General features: G+C 42.6%; 1 protein-coding gene across 22 annotated transcripts in view; it reads left to right on the forward strand.

Annotated features, from left to right (window-relative positions):
• Nucleotides 1-18,475, forward strand: part of nfixb (nuclear factor I/Xb) — a 130,298-nt gene that overhangs the window by 46,842 nt on the left and 64,981 nt on the right. Inside the window, exon 3 of one of the 22 annotated variants that reach the window (XM_029437303.1) lies at nt 13,121-13,189. The exons of 20 other annotated variants lie outside the window; for them this stretch is intronic. In XM_029437303.1, coding sequence (XP_029293163.1) covers nt 13,121-13,152 — 32 coding nt within the window. In that variant the 3' untranslated portion in view covers nt 13,153-13,189. Of the gene's footprint in view, nt 1-4,414; nt 4,607-13,120; nt 13,190-18,475 lie in introns of those variants that run through there. One more of the 22 variants, XM_029437302.1, reaches the window with a different exon arrangement.

An 18,475-nucleotide genomic window follows, 5' to 3' on the forward strand; every position in this document is an offset into this window, starting at 1 on the left:
ATGCAGTTGCATAATGAAGAGGAGGCCAGACTGAGTGGGATTTGTTCTTTTCTACACAGCAAGATATATGAGCGTGTTGTGGTTTATAGAGGCTATACATTAGAGCTCTGTTTTAGCCGAATGTGTGCAGTAACAGTACGATACGAGCAGAAATACTCCCGTACAGACGTCGTCAGTTGTTGTGTGTTTGCAGAAGAAGAAAGAGGGACTCAAAATGATTTAAAAGTATATAAAAAAACAAAAACATCCCTCTCAATCTCTTGAGCGTGTGTTGTGCAGAGCAGGGATTTCTGGACGGAGAGCAGAATTGTGCTCCAGTGTTCTGGCACCAGTCCGTAACCCGGGCCGACAGAGAAATAGAGAGTGTCGGCGCCGAGGGAGCCACATTCATCTGGTGTGAAAAACACTGCTGCTCCGACACTTTCAACGGAAACTTTCTTACGCTTTGTTGTCATTTGAAATAATGTGCCCAATAAAGTTTGAGCTCCGGCGAGCTCGTCTCATGACGGGACAGCGTCAGTGACACTGGTGTTTTTAATATGCACTGAGGCATAGGGGCCTCGGCTTGGCCCATTTTCAGAGCCCCTAGTTTTTCCGTGTGTGTGTGTGTGTGTGTGTGTGTGTGTGTGTGTGTGTGTGTGTGTGTGTGTGTGTGTGTGTGTGTGTGTGTGTGTGTGTGTGTGTGTGTGTGTGTGTTAGAAGGAGGGAAAGAGAAAAGGATAGCGGAGTGTAAGGAATTGCAGATTATTCCAATATGATCAGGCTTCCAAATAATTCTGTGAAAAGCCTGCTGCCTGGTCCGATGACCTCCTTTAACCGATCTCTCACAACTTTTCCACCACTCTGTAGGTCCGACTGCTGATTAGCTCTACGGGCTTGGTAGCGGGCCAACCTGCTTCATATTCACTGTAATTATCCAGTTTAGTGAATAATACTGTGAAAGATATACAAAAGACTGAGTATATGATTGAATTAAGTCTAATTTGAAGCAAAGGTCAGGTCTTAGCTTTGCAAATAGAAAGATTCCTTGTACCAGAAAGTGCCTATTGTGGGCAACATGGATTAGCTTTATTTCCCAATTTCACTGTACAGTGATTTTTAATTATTTGTGTAATTAAGGTTAATAAATAAATGTTATGGTGCCTCTTTTAGCAATTAAGCTGCTCAGCTCAGTTTACTTTTTTTTTTATAGTTGCTTAGCGAGATTTACCAAACGGAAATGTATTTATTTCTCAAGGAATTAAATTACTTCATTAAAGGCAATAAAACAACATTAATGAATATAGTGAACACATGCAATAAAAATAATAAGCTTTTTATCTATTGGGCAATTATGGCATTTATATATTTTTTCCTGAATGGATTTTCTCCTTTAAAAAAAAAAAAAGAACAAAACAACAATATATGCGCACTATATGTGTTTTATTTTTGGTCTCTAACCCGTCTCGTTTCAGTGTGTGAGCAGTCCCTCTCTTTCTCTGTACAGACGCCAGGCCTGAAATCTGTCTGTCCCCTAAAAACATACGTATCTCAGCACAGGAGGGGTGGCTTGGCTCCTCAGCTGCCTGAGCCGAGGGGCAAAGAGCAGGAGGAGAGGAGAGGTGAAGACGGCACAGAAAGGAGAGCGTCTTTTCTGGGCCGTTTCCCAGCAGCCAGATTCTGATCAGTCCGCCTCGCGCCTTGTTCCCTCGGTCCAGTGGAGCAGAACACGGAGAGACTGTCCTGTAATTGGGACAGCTCTTTCCATACGGAAAACGGGACCGGAACACCGCGACGCCGCCGAGCACAGATCCCCCGTCTCTGTGTGGATTGTATTTAAAGCCGTCTCACATTATTTCATTTTTTTCCGCAATTATACACAAACAAAATCCTCTTACATAAAAACACCTAAATAAAAGCCTTAATGAACACTAATAATGAATAGATTAATAAATATCTCCCTGTTAATTTTCCTCCTCGCTTTATTTATTCTCATTTAATGGTAATAAATGTCAGTCACTGCTGTTAGGATGATATGGAGCGCTGATATAAAGTAAAAAGAAAAGCGTAGAATAAAGATGATGCAAAATGCCATGCTGAAAACAAAGAGAGAGGGAGGGCAGATATTCAGGCTAGTGGGGCTGGTTGGCAGTATTTGGCACCCAGAGCTGCAGCTCTGTTTAGAAGGTGCCAGATTTTCAAACCGACACAGTCTCTGCCAACTTCTCTCCTTCTGATCCTTTTCTTTCTCTCTCATTTTAACATTTCCCCCCATATCCTTGTTTTCGCTTAACACTTCTTCCCCTCTGCGTGTTCCCTTACGCCCCTACCACCTCTCCTATGGATGCTTTATTACATCTTATTTTATGGCGTTGAATAAAATGGCTATCGTGTTACCAGACTTTTTTTTTTTCCCCCTTCCTTCAAAATATTTTCCACCGGCATTTAGCAGAGCGAATATTGTTACTCGGTGTGATGGTGCTGCTGTGGATTCAGGTCCAAAACAAAATGGAGGATAAAGCGCCGCTCCTCTCCAATCAGAGGAGAGAATGATTCCATATGTGGAAGAAAATCTTTTTTTTACCGGCAAATGAACAAAGCTGAACGTGTAATTTCTGCCTTTGCATATTTTTGCTAAATGTCTTCAGGTGTCTTCATAGATGTCTTTATGGACGAAGCAGGAAATGGTAGTCAGGATTAAGGACTGATGGGTTTTTACAGGAAATGAACAACATGTATTGTACATCATTCAGGCCCTTTGGAGACAAGAACGAGGTGCCGTGAGTGATTGAGGAAAGCGTTAAACGCTGGGTGTGGGGGTGGATGGAATTACTCAATAATGATCAGAAAATTAGAGCCATTATTGAGGGAGAGTAAACAGGCCTCTCTAAGTGTGAAAGGGCCCTATTCAGGCAGGAGCAGGAGCAGGACTCCTTTCTTCCTTTCATGATCCACCCATGGCCTTGAGAGCCCCGCTTTTGTTCCCTGAAATAACAGAGTGGATATATGGGGTCGCAGGGGTGGGGGTCTTGCTCCCAGTGCGACGCTCAGTATGGAATAAAGCTAACTGTAAGTTACACTCCATCTATCCATCTTTTATTTTGTGTAATATCTACTCCTTTAATGGCAGATTGAGCTTTTCTGGCTCTCCACACTTGCAGTTTTATATACGGACTAACTTGTCTGATGAACTTGTCTTGTCTAATGTGTTTTAATTTGTCAGTGTCGCTGAGTTTAGACATTCTGGCAGCTCGTGTGTAAGTGTTTCTGTGTGTCTAAAAGTGCACCTGGGTGTCTCTTCTCTCCATTATCAGCACTTATAAACGCAGCAGTGACTTTGGCAACCTGAGAGTCAAGAGTCAGGGGAAGGTGGGTGTAAATTAGGCGCTAATGCAACTACATCCACGTTTGTCAGCGCAAATGTTCTAATTAATGGGAAACGGATAAATAAATAAACTCTCCACGTCCCCGAGCAGCTGAACTGCAAATGCGCCGCTCAGACGAGGACAAAGAAACGAAGAGAGGGATTTACACTTTGAACAAGCCGTTGGAGAGAATAAAGGAGACTGTGTCCCAGGTTGTTGTTTTTTCTCATCGCTTTTAAGCACTACATTTGCAGCTCTGCACTCAGATTAAGCAGATTTGATGATGATAATAATAATAACTAACTAATAACTAATACTAACACTGTTGACCGTGATGACTTGCAGTTGAGCCTTTTATGTGAGTGCAGAATTTTAGCTTCAGTGATTTTTGTACCATTTCTTTGCCCATCTATCTAAGGTAATTTGGACTTCCCTTCCCCAACATAACTCGTCTCAATCTCATATTTTATTTTAATAGTTCACCCTTCTTCGCTCAGGTCTCCCTCCTCCATACGTCCTCTGAGGACACTCTGTCCAGCTCCGGGCTCCCGCTCAAAAGAATCACCTGACACGTTCACTCACTTTCTCCGTCTGTTTGCTTTTCTTATGGACGGCCAGGTCCATTTCACAAGGCATATTTTTGGATGGCAACATTCTCATTATACCCGTCAACTGTCAACGCTCAACTCTCTCGTCTATAATTTCAAACTCATTTGAATTCTTATTGGCAGCAGCGATGCATACATTTCATAAAAGATAGGAAAACAACACTGTTTTTTTTCTTTTCCCTGGTGAGCAATAGAAATATGGAAGAGATTACGGGAAAGAAGTTTATGATATTGCATTGTTTGTCATTTATCTATCAGAATAACATATTTCCAATATTATAGTTTTATATGTTCATGTCCTGGAAAAAAAGCTCTGCGGCGACTTAAACCTCACAACAAAAACGCTAAACTGTGACGCTCCAGCGTCAATGTCCTGACTGCATCTGTGCATTGGATAGCTGTCCAGGAAGGCAGATGAATAGAGTTGCCATGGCCACATAGTTTTTTTTTTTTTTTGCTCAGTGTACCTTTCCTGGGTGACATCCAAGGAGTGTCAGCAACTGGTCTGGTTGGCACGGTGAGTGGCCATGCAGTGCTGGGCCGGTTCTGTGGCTCTCCAGCCCTCTGTGTGGGCAACCAGAGCACGGAGCTCTGCCAGAGGAATCCACTCGGATCACTTTCACTCTATAGAGGGCATCCCCGCATGCAATTATGCAAATGGTAAAGGAGATACCTATACAGGGCAGTTGAGTGTGACTGTGCATAAACAAAGTACTATCACATGTAGCAGCTGCGTTCTAACTGTAAGTCAACTTCAGGGATTTAACAGTCGGAACGTAATTTCAGTTTCAAAGGAATCATTTGTATCCCTTTGAGAAAAAGAAGGAATATTAGATTTTTCTTGGCTATATCGTTGATGTACTGTTTCTTGATATATAAAACACTTCGTGTTGTTGGACGTGGACCAAGTTAGACATATGAAAATGTCAAACCGTAATTTCAGAGCAGTCATTTTCTCCCTTTAATGTTATTCACACATTTTGTAGTTCAGTCCAGGGGGCTTACACCTGAGTGTTTTCCTCATAAAGAGCTAAGTACCCTAGTTCATCATTTAATCAACCATTTGTTTTCTCCAAATGTTTTTCTGCTTTTATTTTGAAACCCAATGTGTAAAATATTATTAAAGTGACAAAATACAGAAATGATCATAATGCATTGCTAGGATGGAAATAGGTTATATTAGCTATGCATGAAGTATTATATATATATATATATATATATATATATATATATATATATATATATATATATATATATATACACACCTTCTGTTTGACAAAAAGGTACAACAGATACAGGTACAAATTTACAGACAAAGGAATGTAGAGCGTGTTATCCAACATAACAGTGATGATGATCAGTTAGATACCACAAACGTCAAACTTCCTGTTAGATCTCTAATAAAGAAATCATTATAAAAATCAGAAACCCAAACACACTTCTTTGTGATTTTGGAAGGGTAGTCCTGTGTAAAAATCAACCCCAATCACAGATACAAAGCATTATGAAAGTCCATTACATTTAACAGCGGAGGTCTCAGAGGCCCATAACAGAAAAATAGCTATATATATATATTTTTTTTTTTATATATATATATATATTTATTTATATATATATATATAAATACACACATATAGAGCCTGCATCCCCTTTTAAATCTTTCAAATGCTGCTTTTCCTCTAAAACGATTAAGCCTAAAATCCCCAGTGGCTCTCTGTAAGTGCATAGGAGTGAAGTATGTTTTTAGGTGTTGTTTGTGTATGTACTCAGAGTGTATGCGTGCCTCCATGCATATGCTCATGTGCGCCATAGAAGCAGGCCGAACAACAACAAACGCTGTCTGCAGCGGAGCATATGAGTGTCCTCGCCGCACTTACCCGGCACCTGAACCCCCCCTTCACACCTGATGCCTGTGGGCCTTGTATGTACACATGAAGAGATATGACCACATTTAGAAGCAAACGTGCACAAAAATGTACTTGCGCTGATATGACCCAGCTGTCCCGCGGCAGGAGTGGGACCTGGGATTAGACTGCGGGGTGCGCAGGCCTCGGAGAGTAGGTAAACCAGGCCCCAACTGAGCCCCCCTCACTGGTCCATGACTGGGTGCAATCTGTCACGGCAAAAATAGGAAGTTATAAAACCATGTGATATTTACCTCTGCCAAGGAGGTTATGTTTTCAGTTTGGTTTGTTTGTTGGCAGGATTACGGAAACACTACTGGCCTAATTTTCATGAAAAAGAGTTGAGTCAGCCAAGGTAAAATCCACTACACTTTGGTGCTTATCCGAATCACGGAGCAGATACACAAATATTCTTTTAACTTTCGTCCACATTGCAAGATGGAGCATGGCCTTGGCCGAGGTCTGTGATCTCTGAGTGCTGTTCTAGATATTCTTGAATTTGTATCAGAATCCTGCTCAGATATCATCTGCAAATGATCTGGAATTGGGAAGATGTCAGGGCGGAATACAACAATTAGACTTATTAGTAGGTATTTTCTCTCTCTGGTATCCCTCTCAGCAGCAGCAATAGAGTTGATCTACTCTGTTATTTGCCCATTGTGCGGTAACATTTGAGCGGTGTATTATTAGACACGGGACCACCCGGCTTCTGAGCCCTACTTGAGTTTCCATTCTTCTGCTGCTCAGTTTAAATGCAAGGCTCTTCTCCAGCAACCCAAACATACAGGGGAGCGCACACACCCAGAGAGTTAACGTAAAGACCAAAAGAGAGGAGCGGAGTGAGGCCCAGTCCCTGCAAGTGTGTTCTGCATCAGTGGAATGGTGATAGAGAAGGTAATCCAAGCCTCTGTGTTTATTTTAAGAGCTGATGATCTAGAGATGGCCATTAAAAGCAGAGGGCAAACAATTTAAGAGCAGTAAATCTGAATGGAGGAGAGGAAAGGGTGTGGGCGGAGGTGGAAGGAAGGAGGGAGGATAGGGGTTTACTGCCACACTCTGTCCCGCTCTCTCCCTCTACTTCAGAAAAGAAATACTTGAGATTACGGTGAATTAAAGCAATCTGGCCTTCATTCTGCGGTTAGATTTTTATTCCCTTCTTTTTATTGTTGTTTCTGTTCCTTTCATCTGAGTTTACTTTCCCCTCTGGCCTGGCTGTAAAACAGAGTCTAACCAGATACCATTCACACCAAAAAGCATCAGGAATGGTCCCATTTCCCCACTACCTGATGGACTGAAAGAGTGTGTCTTTGGGCATGTGTTCAAACTGCACAATCCTGGCAGCTACATGGGGAAATCCTTACGGTAAAAACCACGATTATCTCAGTAAACTTAAGATGTCTTGCACAGAAAACTGCTGTTTTACGGTCTTTCAGGAAACTCCACGACCAGTATGCATAAAATCTTCTATCAGTATAGTGTTTATCGTGTATGTCTACAGTTACCTGGGTACAAGGAAATATTGTGGAGTTGTACCACGTGTTGAAAGTGCATGAAAACTAGTTATCAAGCGAGCAGATAAGTTGCAAGAGTTAGCTAAAAGAAATGAATATATGGTTGATATAGCTAGAAGTAGTGTTCAAATAGTTATCTTAAAGTAATGACTTAGCTAAAAGTCATTGCTAAAGGTTAAATAGCTAGTACTTGATAAACAGTAGAACTAAAATGAGCAAACAGTTAAACTAGTTAGCTTAAAGTAATGGTTAGTTAAACTAGTTAGCTAAAAGTAATTGGTAAATGGTTGAAATAATGAGCTAATAGTGTGGATAAATGGTAAAGAGCTTTAGGAGTGGCTTAATGGGTGAAGTAAATGGTGATATTGATGGAGTATTGGAGTTCATCTGACAGGGCTGTGGGGGTACTTCTGAAAAAAGTGTTTGGGAACCACTGTCCTGTATCTTCTTGCCAAATAGTTTGCTGTAAGCGTTGATTGATGTTGATTGAGGCTGTCTTTTTGGCACTAGCCTTCTTTATTTTTTTGGGCTTAGATTTTTTCACTGTACTTTGCTGAAGCCGCTCTCCCAGTGAGACACATTTGATATGATACCCAAAACCCAACTTACAAAAAGCTGTGGTTCCCCTTCTAGACTCTCACCCTTCTCCTTTTCAGTGGGCTTTAGATGTGTGATGAAGTAATCCCAACATATTTTATATACTAATGCAAAACAAACAGCCAAATTATACACATTCTTCCTGCAACTTTGTGGAAGTTGTTAACCAAATAAAGCTCCCTTTTCTCTTTCTCGCTTTCCATCTCACTTGTGCTCTCAGTGGAGCTGTCCTGGCTAGAACTCTTAACTGAAATAGCCTCAAGCACAGAGTCTCTTTTGTGGTCAGGCTTTTTTTTCCTACAAGGTGTTTGTGAAAAAGAACAGGATTTTCTCTCCTGGGCTCAGGTCCCTGTATGGCTCCACTGCTGCCTGTCTGGCTTTCTTTGTCCAGGTCTGCTCTGGTAAACAGCCGTGTCCTACACACACTGTTTATCACACTCGAGGGTGAAACTTTGCTGATTTTAATTTGGAAACGCTCAGGTTTTGCTTGGAAAATATTTGAACTGTTCCTTGGCTTCCTTCGTTATATGATCCTGTTTCTTTTTTTCTCTTTATGCAGTTAAAGCACAGAAAATACATGCTAGCTGCACTGGACACATCAATAACCTCGCTAGTATGTTTGAGTCCCGGCTAATGCTGTTAAATGTGAAGCCGTGACGAGACAACGCAAAGTAGAAAACGGCTGTTGAGCTGCTCTCTATGGGCAGACACTTGCGGGATAGTTAGCAGAATTCCGAGGGCGCTACATTTTTCTTTCCATTCTAGATTTATAGTAAATGATGAGGGATTTTGGACTTTGACAATATATAGTTTTTTTAAATTAACTTGCACAATAAACACATCCCAAAAGACTGCATCGAGGTTGAGAGTGTCAGTAGAAAACTGCACTTTAAAACATAACTCTCACTCAGTTTGTTTTTTTTGCCTTTTCTGTTCAGTTCCTTTTCATAAATGTGTTGTATTTAAGCAGTACACTGAAAACAGCGGAAAGTCAGAACTGAGTGCACTTGAATATCTGTTTATTTATCGCAATTAATCCAACCTAGTTATCACGATATTCAGCAAGGTTTTTGCATATTTTCCGTATATTGTGCTGCCCTGCTTGCCGGGCGCAAACTGGCTCTAGGTCGGCTGGGAAAGGCCCGGAGTGAAGGTGGCTCATGGCTCTGGCTGTTAGTGTTACTGCATCCCTGACCTGGACCTCGCCATTTTCTGGGGCAGTGGACTTAGTGCTTGATGTGTCCTCTCTCCCTGCAGGGAGGGACCTGGCCCACACCGACCGTCTTGTTTACCATGCTTTGTGGGTATGACTTTTTTCCCACGTCATCACCATTCATATATATCTATATCCTACAACCACCTGTGGGAGACGTGTGAATTATTTAATAGAAATAGAAAGAGCTCGCCATGCTAGAATATAAAAATATAATGTAATGCACACTGACTGGCAAAAAAAACAACAAAATACTCGACTTAGAGGTCAGCCCTACATTTTTCATAAGCAATAGCACCCTCTCACTTCTGCTGCAGCCTTACTTGGTCTTGAATGATCAGTAGCTAATGGTGGCTAATGTTAGCAACCTTTAGATGGATAATGCTGTGTGACACACATTACTAGTCCCTTTCAGATTTACTGCCCTACACTCAGCTGATTTGCTGTCATGAGTCTGACCTTGGAGCCTGGACTGAAACACAGTTTTGGACTCGTCGTGCACAAGAGCTTTAATGAAAATGATTGAGAGCTTGAACACATATGTCCAGAGACCAGTGCAGACAAGGCTGGTGAATAAGCAACTATGAAACAAAAGAGTGCACTGCATGCTCCGTAGCCATCATGCTAACTAAGTATGTCAACGCTATAACAGACTTAGTGGTGGATCATAGCCCCTAAAGGAGTACCAAGAACATTTTTGATTAAATCGATAAGAAAGACGAATATTTCTCAGGCTTATTTTTTCCTTCAATTCGTTGTAAAATGCCAGATACTTTTATCTCTTCAAGGAAAAATCTATCTTTGCTTGAAATGCTCCCACTGAGGCTGTAACTACAAATAGACTTTGCTGCATTTTAACATAAAAGGTTCAGAACCACCGGGTTATACATACAGTCAAAGTAACTGCGTTTTTCATTTTTCAGTTGTGCTATGAACAGTACATGTTACCTACAATGCCTTTGGAGTGCAGAGCGTAGTATAGTCTAAATTAAATGTTGCATGTGTACACTCTGTGCCTGTTGAGTGTTGCTTTGTGGTACGAATGATGTACTGTGCATGTGTCCCTGCTGAGAATAATATTACTTGGTTAACTAAACCATTTTTTTAGCACTGACAGAAGGGCGCACACGCATCGCGCACAAACACACACACACACACACACACACACACACACACACTCCCTCACTCAGGCGGACATGTGTTCTGCACAGCCTGTCATTACAGAAGCCTTGATGTGGTCACTGGGTGGCACTGAGGCCTCTTATTATTGTCGTTTTATGACAACTTTCACTCTCTTGTGCTACACTGCCCCCTCCTTCCCTCCCTCCCTCTCTCTTTCTCTCCTTCATGCGTACCCTGATCCTGCTTCTATCCCTCCTTCGTTCCGTTCCCTCCCTCTCCCACCTCGTCCAAACCCACATCCATTTCTCTTGCTATTGCAATGGGACGCCTGTTTGTTTTTAGTGTGTAAACCATCCTGACACATCCCCAGGGCAAAGGGCGGATATAGGAGTGCTTTTTGGGGAGAGGGAGAGGGCGGGGGGGCAGTTGACGGTTTGGTCTCCATTTGCAGAGGTATGAACTGGGAGACGGAGCCGGTCCAGGCGTTGTTCCCAGCTCTGTCGATTGTGGCTGACAGTTATTGTTGTTTGGTTTTTTGAATAATAGGGTTGGTAACTGCGTATGTTTATATGTCGAGGCCTGTGTTGTAACTTGTAAGACTAGTTTTCCCCGGGGGAGGCCTGACATTTGCTAGAACATTCCCCTTTTTGCCACCTCTCCACCTGTCGCCCAACTGTTTTGCTTTGAGGATTTATGGCATTATGGTTTGTTTATTATAGTTTGTAATTTATTATTCCACTGACTGAAGTTGAATAAACTGGATTGAGTGAATATCAATCCCCCCCCCCCCCCCCCCCCCCCCCCCCGTTAGGCATACAGTAGAGGGGGATTGGGTTCATGTTGCTGTTACAGAGACCTCTCTGTTAGAGTAATGTATACATTTGAGAATATTTTTTAAATTAACTTTGGGTTTATGGGAGTTTATGAGACACTGATTAAAGGTGAGAGTGTCAGATAATTCAATAGAAGAACCCAAATGGAATGAGTTATGTACAATGAGATCAAGGTTACACACATACACATACACACACACACACACACACACACACACACACATACACACACACACACACACACACACACACACATACACACACACACACACACACACACACACACACAGTGCTTTGCATGTCTGCACCTTAATTAACGAGGTCTTTGGAAGTTTAGGCCCTGCGGTTGTGTTGGGTAAATGAGTCAAGCGAGTCACCTGGGAACAGCAACAGGTAATGTTTAGATCAGCCCCAAGGCACTACTTGTTCCTTAATTTGCCTATGAACACCTCCTGCCTCCCTCCTCTCACCCTTAATCACCTTGGCGCCTCCTCCTAATCTTGTGCATGCACCATCTCTTAATTTCTCCACTTGCCACATTCTTTCTTTATCTTAGTCTCCTTACTGCTCACCTTAAACTCTTCTTATTGCACACACTATACTATGCACCGTGTATATTTGTGCTATTCTCCCTCATGCTGCTAAACAGCCTGTTAGTTCAAGCAAGGTGACAAATGTGGAGCAGTAGGGCACGGTGACACTGGCAATGTTATGTCAACATACACAATCTGCTTGTATAGTCAATGGACTGTGTTCAGGCATTGGACAGGCTGTTATATTTAGTTAAAGCATATTAAATTAAAATATAGAATAAGATTTTTGTCATTGTGCCTAGAAAAAGAAAAATGTGTTTCTCTTCAGCAGTGTGCAACATAAGAATAAGAACGTTAAGTAAATAAGTAGTAGCGCATAAAAGCAAATAAAAATGAAAGCAAAACATATAAATCTTGCCCTTCCCCTGAACAGACAGTTAGCATTAGTCTGTGATTAGCACCTCTAACTTTGTTATCTCCTAATTTCATTTTCTTTGGAAGCCCCATGACTAGCTTGTGTAAGATCCAAAGACACAGCCCACATGAGTCATTGTAGACTCAGTGACACACAGTAGCCTGCTGATTGATTTTATTTGTTAATATTCATAGAAGTGGGCGATTCTCAGTAGCTATACTTAAGCTATTCATATGTTCAGGAATCACATAATAACTTATTGGCTTTATTTCCAATAATGTTCCAATGCTGAATTGTCCTCTTCCTCAAACTATAGCAGACGTTCCTCGGCTTTCTTAAAAAAGAGAGAGGCTAATGATCGTTATTTTAGAAAATTTACAGGATTCATGAACTCATATTTCCGAATTAAAGTTGATTTGCTGTGGCAGCTGCAGCGTGGCCTGCATTTTTCATTACATGTGCCTTTAGAAACCAGCCAAGCACCAATAGGATGTCAGCGTTCCTTCTTGATCCATCTGTGCTCCTGGTGTGAGTATAACTTACAGTAGCGTGGAGGGTCTCCTGAGGTCAGGGAGCTGAAAATCACAAAGACATGTGGAATGCTGAAAGTTGGCCAATACAAACAGGCAGGCCTGGCTCTCCATCCGTGCAGAGCTCAACAACCACCCGCTGGCCTACCACCTCGCTCGGCCCAGGAGCAACCAAAAGATGCATGAAGGGGGCTTTGACCACTAGGGGTAAAAAGTAACTAAAACAAAACACAGTTCTCAAATAGCCTACTCTGTCTCAAGGGTGTTGGATAATAAATACAGTAAAATTCAACTAAAATAATAATAATTTAAAGTTTTAATCCTCTACTGCATTAATTCCTTTCCGGCCCTTTCTAAATTTCTCCCATGTCTGCGGCAGTGAAAATCCGAAAAGCTGAAGAGTGAATATTGAGTGGAGAATAAATCTGTTTTGCGTTTTCGGGTCAGGCGGCAAGTCTTGTGTCGGCGGGTCGTGTTGCCTAACTAATTGGTTATATGTGCGGGTGGCAGGTCGGTACGGTACGTCACGGGGCGGATCTTGAAAATCAGACCCGTGCAGGACACTGTGGCAAACTGATGACAAGCTGCAGCTGATGAACGATGACTCATTGTGAATGGTAACTATTGAAAACAGCTGTTACACTGTCCATGTGGCTGGAACTGTGGATCATGTGTGCATTGTCTGTCTGCATGCATTCCAAACAAAGAAAGCAAATATAAATGCAACATTCTTAAAGGTTTACAAGATGGCTTCATGAAAAGTTACAGGCACACCTTCGCCTTTGTCCACAAAGTCCAAAGGTTTGGATTTAGAAACAAAACCAGACTTCACAAGGATCTGACTAGGTTTTCTTCCCTCATTTTCTAATCAAAACCACTATAAGCTTCACCCGCAGAGGGACGATCCATGAGGCTCAGTTTCTCTCCCCGGCACACATCCATAACAATAGAGGGCATTTTGGTCCAGCAGAACTCGTTTGGCTGCATCAAAATGCAGGGAGCAGTTAGGGTTTCACTTACAGAGAAAGGGAGCGAAAGAGGGGGAGAGAGGCAACAAGAGAAAACAAACACGCAGGGATTGTTGAATTATGGGTAAAGACAGCTGAGGCTAACCAGGTTTGGTTTCCACGGTGCAGTAGGGGGGCTTATTGAAAAACAAAAAGTCTATGACTCAGTCCTGCTCTCAAGGAGACTCTCAGGCTGTAGACTTTCTCTCCCCAGAAATTCAACAAAAACATATGCAGTTGAATAAAAAGGGGAACACCTTCAAAAACATAAAACCCAAGGGTTCAATATGGTCACGAAAATGTTCCACGTATCCTCACTGTTAATGCCAAAAAAGGGAGGGGGTACGGGTGGAGGAATGGAGGGAGGGAAAAGCGAACGAGAGGAGGGATCTGTCCTCACATTTGCTATCAATTTAGGGCACTGAAAATAAGCACCAGGTTTCACTGGAGCCGAGTAGAACACCAGGAATGTTTTTCCATATAAAACCGAGGGAGGGAGGGAGGGAGAAATCAAGAGAATTGGGGCTGGGAAGAGGGTGAGAAAAAGAAAGCTATAAGGTTAAGAAAAGGGGTAAAAAAAAGAAGTGAGAGACGAGCAAAATAGCTAGAAGAGGAGGATTGCAGTTTGACAATAGCACCTTGGGTCCAGATGTGAAGCTGTAGTTTGACAGCTCATGAGGCAAACGTGTGTGAGTCATGGTGACCGGTATGACCCTGTTGTGAAGGACAGAAGAGCGTCTGATAATTGAACCCTGAAGGAAGTCTGATATTCGATGCGCTATTATGGAGATGAAGATGGCGCACACGCACAAATAGAGATTTGAAAAAAACACGTAAAAATGTAAATGTTTATTATGCACATCTGCTACAATCACCCACATACAGATGTCAAAGCCTTTTTGTAAACTTGCTCTGCACACTTGCAGTTTCATTTGTGTGTATGACGGTGTCAGTGGGCTAGGTGGAGACCGGAGACTCCCAGAGGGCTCTGACTAGGCACAGCGGATGAAGGTTATCTTTTGAGAAGATAATCAATGCTTCTAAATTCGAGCAGCAACTTGTTCCCATTTCTGCTTGTGACACAGTTTAAACAGATGTAGTCAGTGTTGAAGTCTTGCTGCACTGTTACCTTCACCAGCAAGAGGTTTTGCAAATCCTTTAGTTTAATGATTCCCCAGGGGGCACTTGTGTGCAGGAGCCAGGAGGTACGTGGAATGTTTGAAGAGAAGCTCAGCAAATTTAAAAAAATACAAATTATGATTTGTAGAAAATATATCTATATAGTGAGACAGCTGTAAAAACACTGTTGCGTTTGAAAGTGTGTCAAAACTAGTTAGTGAACAAGCAACAGTTGAAATAGTTGGCTGAAAATAACAGAAACAGTTGAAACAGTATTTAGCTAAAAGTAGTGGGTCAACAGATGAAATGGGTAAACACAAATATGGATAAATGTAATGCTTGAATAGTAAAAACAAAAGAAGAAGCTAAAAGTAGTATATAAAGTAACGGATAAATAGTTGAAATGGTTAGCCAAAAGTAATGGATCAATGTTTGAAACGTCAAGCTCCTGCCACTCCAAGGACGTAGTACGAGTTAAAGGTTGACCACACTGACGAAATAACAACATTATTATAATACCACTTTTTAAATCCAATTTAAAATCTGTTCAAATGAACACATCTGGAACATGACAAGTAGTGTGTTGATGAAGGGGTACTTCATCTGACAGGCGGTGGGGGTGCATCAGACAAAAAGTGCTGTAGTGTACTAACTCTACAAAGGCAGATTAATACACAGACGGTTAGGAGTTTATATACATGAGGTTTTGGGATACAGTGGTCGTCTTTCACAGCAAATGGGACTCCAGCGACAGTCTCAAGTCTAGTGGTTGACCCTCTAACAAAGCTCCTTCACCCGGCTCTTCCCACCAACAAAGTGCTGCTCTTATGCTGATAGAAACAGTTGAAAAAGACTAAGAGTAGAAACAAGGAGGGAGTTAAAGAGAAAGAAAGCGAGAGGGAAGAAAAGGGGTGGGGGGGGGGGGGTAAGAGACAGACCAGATGTGTCTTTTGTTTAGATTTGAACGGAGCGGAAAGGAAGGGTGTAGGAGTTAGGAGGCGACCTTGCGAGGAAGAGAAAGAGAGAGGGAGAGCAAGTGGGAGTGAGTGGATTTTTTTTTCTAGAGGAGGACTGTAATGAAACCAAAGCATTCATAGCCGAAAGCCTGTATGTGGGGAGAGGGGGCTGCGCCATACAGTATGTGATTACCTACCAGCAAAACCACATTCATTATACTAATTGCTACAATGGTCCCGGCGGTTGGGGGCTGAAAAGGGGGCGACGGCGAGAGGGGCTGCATTGTTAACATTTGTTAGGCTCATTGACTCCAGAATTCATGGTGTCTGTCATTACAGGTCGCTGGGATGTTCTCCAGGGCCAGACACTGATAATCTGGAGGTCGTAGCTGAAGACCCGTTTCCTCTAAATCTCATAGAGCCGACAGCAGCGTGCGTCCCAGGCCCTACGAGCTTAACGCATGCATAACAACATACTGCGCCTCTGTTTAGATTGCCTTGCATTATCATGAGTGCACACGTTCAGCATGTGTTCTGCATTCAGGCCCTCGAAAGCAGCAAGACATTAACCAAAACAGAGCCAGAGGGGCCAAGATTTGAATGATTGAAAAACGAGGCCTTTCCTGCATTTTGCTGCACTAAACAGCCAGACTTCCAGCAGCTTGTGTCAATATTTCTGTGTGTGTGTGTGTGTGTGTGTGTGTGTGTGTGCGTGTGCGTGTGATCCAAGCAGATGACTGGTATGACAGTTAGAACATGTGCGATGGTGAGCACACAGAGAACAGCTCAATCTGTTGAGTGTCGAGCCCAAATCAACCCAGTTGGGGAATGTTGCCAGTTGTGATCACCAATATGGCCAGCAGTTGTTTGTGAAAATGTGCCGCACATTGCTGATTTCTTTTGCGTGCGTTCACAGGAAATGAAGGACTAAGTGACTTAACTCTCTTCTCCGGCCCCCTCCTCTGAATACACTATCGCCTCTTGCTTACACACTCTTACTGCGTTTCCTCCTGTCTCAGACCCTCAGTGCGATAACATCATTACAACCATATACTATCAAGAACCTTCCCTCCTTTTTCCTTTTGTAGCTCGGCTCTTGTATCGGCCAGCCCAAAGTAATGATCTGCATCATGTGTTTTTACTCTTTGGCTGGAGAACTGGCGCTTTTCAAATGAACCACGAGCAGGGACACAGCCCACTGGGTGGTTGGCAGGGCTTCTCTTTCTCTTCTGCTTGCTCTCCTTCTCTTTATCTGAATCCTTCAGCGGTGAAAGGAATACTCAAAACCATTAAGTAAAAGAAGAGAACACTTCAAAATACTTAAAGTATTCAATAAATGCATTCAAAATCCTATAAAAGTACAGAAGTATTAAAAACCAAATATGCAGTGAAATGTGTAACCAGCTTGTTACTGTTGTCCTCAACTCCAGAAATGTTTAGTCGACTAACAGATCAGTAAAACTAAGTTTCTCCACAAAGACTCAGGCAAAAGCACTTAAAATCTTGTGTTTCTTGGAAATAAATCAGTCAGGATAAAAAAAATGAGTAATCGACTAAAGAAATCTTTCGACTAAGACCAATTAGTCATCAACTAATGGACTAAGAGGGCCTTAGTAGTTTTAACTACTGTATCTACAGTTAGCTAGTTTAGTCCAAAGGTTCCTAACATAGGGGTCGGAGGAAAAAAGGTCAACTGCAGCTGATGGCTAAATGTAGTGGAGTTAATAACTTTCCAGCACTTCCACAATGTAAATAAACTCAATTTCATTAAATATCATCAACAATTGCACCCAAGTAAAGGAACAATTACACAGAACCATTTTAATGTTGTAGCTTGTTGAGGTGGAGCAGATAAATGTATATCTCATATAATCACATATTATATATATGATGTATGGTGCACAAAGCTTTTTAGTAACTAAAGCTGTCAAACGAGACTAAAAAGTCCAATATTCCCTTTTCTGCTCCGGGATTTTCTCCCTCGCTGTAGCTGTAGTAGTTGCTGCTCTGTGGGCCAGCAGAGACCCAGGAAGAGTCGGTCTGGCCAGGCCGGCCGCTGCCTGCTGACACAGCCAAAGTCAATGAGCAGTCTCAGTCTCTTAGAAGTGCGTGCTACTGTTGTCGGAGGCTAAAGTTGGAAGGGAATTGCCTCGTGTGTGTGTGTGTGTGTGTGTGTGTGTGTGTGTGTGTGTGTGTGTGTGTGTGTGTGTGTGTGTGTGTACATGCTCATGCTATCAGTCAAGAAGATTGATGATAGATTCCCGTCAACTGTCAGGTGGTTTTTGCATAGGTCAGAAATAGCCGCGGGGCTATGGGAAGAATTGGGGGATCAACTGGGGCAGGACGGGGTTGTCATGACAGCGCGGCTCTGGGTCTGCTTTCTCACTGGAGGTTGACAGCTCACGGATGATATCGCGTTTCCTCACGCTGGCACATCACCCTCATCGAACTGTCTCCCCACCCACCGCACTGCATACTCCCCGGGTCAGAGCTAAACCACAGGGGCCTGACTAATCGGACCACACACACACACACACACACACACACACACACACAGACACACAGCCAACGGAGAGGAGAGAGACGGCGAGATGGGAGTTTGATGTTTGACGTCTAATACGCTGCAGGGCAGCGAGGAGGAAAGGGGAGCTGGGCTGAGGTTTGTTGTGTGGAAATAAGTGGTGAGTTAAAACATTTTGAAGCGAGTGGAAGACAGGAAAGCCAGTAAAAAAGGAAAAGTAAACACTGATTAGGGTTACGACCTCAGGGATAGTGCATGGCAG

Source organism: Cottoperca gobio, chromosome 8 (genome assembly GCF_900634415.1).
Source record: "Cottoperca gobio chromosome 8, fCotGob3.1, whole genome shotgun sequence".
NCBI classification, from domain to species: Eukaryota; Metazoa; Chordata; class Actinopteri; order Perciformes; family Bovichtidae; genus Cottoperca; species Cottoperca gobio.